The following is a 3,619-nucleotide window of genomic DNA, read 5'->3' as shown; positions in this document are numbered from 1 at the left end:
GTTCTAATGTATATCCTTATATTCACTCTAATGTTATCCATGCATCTTGATCAGCTGACTTATGAAAGTTCTAATGTATATCCTTACATACACTCTAATGTTATCCATGCATCTTGATCAGCTGACTTATGAAAGTTCTAATGTATATCCTTACATACACTCTAATGTTATCCATGCATCTTGCCCAGCTAGCTGAGTCATGATTGTTTGTTATGGATTTCGCGCAAAGCTACACGAGGGCTATCTGCGCTAGCCGTCCTTAATTTAGCAGTGTAAGACTAATCACCACATCACCACCCACCGCCAACTCTTGGGCTACTCTTTTACCAACGAATAGTGGGATTGACCGTCACATTATAACGCCCCCACGGCTGAAAGGGCGAGCATGTTTGGATTCGAACCCGCGACCCGCAGATTGCGAGTCGAGCGCCCTAACCACCTGGCTATGCCGGGCCTCTGAGTCACGAAAGTTCTACCGTATTTGTTAAAATAATTTAATATTTTTTAGTTCGTAGCATCCGCATTAAATCGATTACAAAGGGTGAAATTCACTGTGATAGGATGAACTGTAGAATGAACAACACATTCACTTAAGGAAACTGGATTTCTGAAGAAGTAGGATTATAATTATACTTGCCATTAACCTGCTATAGAACCTTTCTAAAATACAGAATAGAAGCTGAAATTGTATCAATTATCAAAGTGCAAAATCACTGCTTAAGGTGAATGTGGTTCTATTCGTTGTAAATAATTCTTAAATACTGGAGGTCGATCGATTTGGTTTGGATACTTCTGCATTCTTATACTTAGTATAATACCTTTAACTTAAAAATTACTCTTACCATGATACAATTGAAATATCATCCTTATCTGAAAACAACAACAGTAAGTTTTAAGATAACTTACCTTTATAACGTTGGCAAATATAAGATCTTTTTCCTTCGCATCTGTAGTCGTTCCATTTACCAGCACTGGGTGGAGAGCCCATCATCTCAACACATCTTTCCTGTCGGACGAAAACGGTCATTGCTGCTATTTAGATTTATTTTTGGTTTTGTTTTGAATTTCATGATTAATCAAATCTCCAAGAAAATGTCCCAAAACAATAATTTTGACATCTAGAATGTATTGTTATAATTCTAGACATTATTACCCCTTAACTCATTACAAAGAGACATTCTAGTTACTTTCCTTTTAAAATGTTCAGAAAAATCTTACATTATATGAACTTGGTTCTCCGGGACCCCAAAAGTCAAAGTCAAACCGAGAATTGTCCGACCAAATGAAGCGACCAAATTCATTACTAGGCCTTTGCAGTCCGATCCAAGCTGATTTATTACTGTAACCTAACATGCTCGTTAAGAACACTGTAAATATCAATAAAATAAACATTAGTATATGCTTTGTTATTGTATACATATATGTAACAATATTAATTTGTCAATAGATTAGACTAATGAAATCCCACACATCTGCTTTCGGATTGAACCTTAAGAAGAAACTAGAAATTTCTGAGTAAATACGAATCGAGTGTGAGTAATATAACTGCTTTAAATATCTATCGTTTATTAACATTATTGGGAATAATTGTTCATAGGTCAGTCAAAGTGTTGCTGAATATCACAGAAAAAGTAAATCGTTATTAGCTTGTATAACGTGATCCATTGGATTACTTTGTTCCTTTGTGCTGTGGATAGACACAAGATCATGACTGGGTCCTTTTTTCCTACAGGCCCGACGTGCTTCATCCCATGTCACACCCTCTTCATCAGTCTCCTCGCTGAAGAAAAAACATTTGTTCCCTATAAAAAAAATGAATGTATTATGCTCTGAGAATAATAAGCACAGTACTGTCCATAACACTGTGTAAGATTAATCATTGTTATATTTTAATTATAAATAACACGGGCCTGTGAATTTAAACTTCATAAAAGTTGTTTTAATTCAGCTATGCAGAAAAAAATAATATTCATTTTTTTTCTATCACGTAAGGATTTTTTACAAATCTGGAAGAAAAATCTCTTACTTAGATCAAATTATTATTATTTCGTTTACCACAATGAACATTTTTTTATTATTACGTTTGTTAATAAAAATACAAATAAGTTGAAGAAAAGGGAAGAACATTGATGACAAACGTATATGCATCCTCATTCATGCTTATTTGTTTGTGTGAAATCTACGTCTTTTAGTCTTAAAACTACGTGTTGTGGTCTTTCTTTTATGTATTGCGTTATGACGATTTGTGAAAACTCTGTACGTGTAGAACATGTAAAAATTTCAAGACGATAAACATTCGCAGGCCTGTGTTATTAGATTTAGTTCTGAGCGCTTTGCATGCTGCCATCTTGATAATTATAACATATTAAAGATATAACATGTGATAAGCTATGCTGTTACTGATATCACATTTTCTGTTAATGAAACAGAAATAAAAAACTAAGATGCAGGAGGGAAATTCAAACAGCAGTAAAAGAGTTAATGATATTTCAAAACTACATGTTGTGGTCTTTCTTTTATGTATTGCGTCTGTGGCATCTTGTTTCAATGACCAGCAGTAATCAGTCATCATGTTGATATTCCACCTTCCCTGATACCTCCTCTCCACTCTTCTGATGTCTTGATAAAACCTTTCCTCTTGTTCTTCGCTGACGACACCGAGATTGTTCGGGAAAATAGTCAATATGTGATGTAAGAAATGAATTTTCAAGCCTATATTACAACCCAACTCTTTGAATTTATCGAGCATGTTATTGACAATATTTTCGTAATTTGGGTCCTTGTTGTTTCCTAAACATTTGTCAATAACATCTTTAATTAAAGGCAAGCCACGCTTCTTTTTCAACTTTCCTCATTGTCCTTTCGAACTGTTCATCTGAAGTCCATTTCCTAATCTGAGGCCCAACAAAAATCACTTCTTTAAGTTTCTCTTCTGAAATGGATGGAAATTTAACACATAGATACTTGTAACAGTCGCCGTATTTGCTTCATTGAGTCTAATTTTATATGAAGTGGAGGTAATAGGACTTTCTTTGTGTAACCAAACTTTCACGCCCAATGTTTTTCGATTCTGGTATCATTCTGACTTTGCATGGCCATTGCTTCTTTATCCAGTGCTGATTTCGTACTCTGCTGTCCCATTCACATACAAAACATGGAAACTTTGTATAACCGGATTGTTTACCCAACAACATAGTAAGAACTTTTAAGTCTTCACAAAGTAGCCAACCTTGTTCTTTGTATTTAACGTTATTAAGAAGTTCGAGATTTTCGTACATTTCCTTCAACTGAACCAAATGAGTAATAGGAACAAATGTATATATGTTACCATTGTGAAGGAGAACACCTTTTAAACTTCATTTGGATGAATCAATGGACAATGGCCTCTCATTTGGTTCATAGACTGCAGCTCCTAGCATTGGTATTAATTCAGCAATATTGCTGCAATAAGCCAGTGAACCTTCTTGCTAAAAGTATGGTATAAACTCTTGCTCATGATTTCTGTACCAGTAAAATGATGTCCCTGGAGAAAGTAAGTTCTTAGCCCAAAGTCTGGACCCAAAAATCTCTGAAGAATCCTTTGGAAGGGCCAAATCTCTCACCAAATCATTAAGTTTAC

General features: G+C 34.9%; 1 protein-coding gene across 1 annotated transcript in view; it reads right to left on the bottom strand.

Moving 5' to 3' along the window:
• LOC111088930 (macrophage mannose receptor 1-like) overlaps window positions 1-3,619 on the bottom strand; it is a 74,120-nt gene that overhangs the window by 13,402 nt on the left and 57,099 nt on the right. Inside the window, exons 15-17 of the mRNA XM_022400278.1 lie at window positions 1,674-1,802; window positions 1,219-1,367; window positions 907-1,006 (exon numbers count right to left, since the gene is read on the bottom strand). Coding sequence (XP_022255986.1) covers window positions 907-1,006; window positions 1,219-1,367; window positions 1,674-1,802 — 378 coding nt within the window. The remainder of the gene's footprint in view (window positions 1-906; window positions 1,007-1,218; window positions 1,368-1,673; window positions 1,803-3,619) is intronic.

Source organism: Limulus polyphemus, unplaced genomic scaffold, assembly GCF_000517525.1.
Source record: "Limulus polyphemus unplaced genomic scaffold, Limulus_polyphemus-2.1.2 Scaffold4773, whole genome shotgun sequence".
Classification (NCBI taxonomy): Eukaryota; Metazoa; Arthropoda; class Merostomata; order Xiphosura; family Limulidae; genus Limulus; species Limulus polyphemus.
Note: the sequence above shows the minus strand (reverse complement) of the source record. Positions and strands in the feature narration are given on the sequence as shown.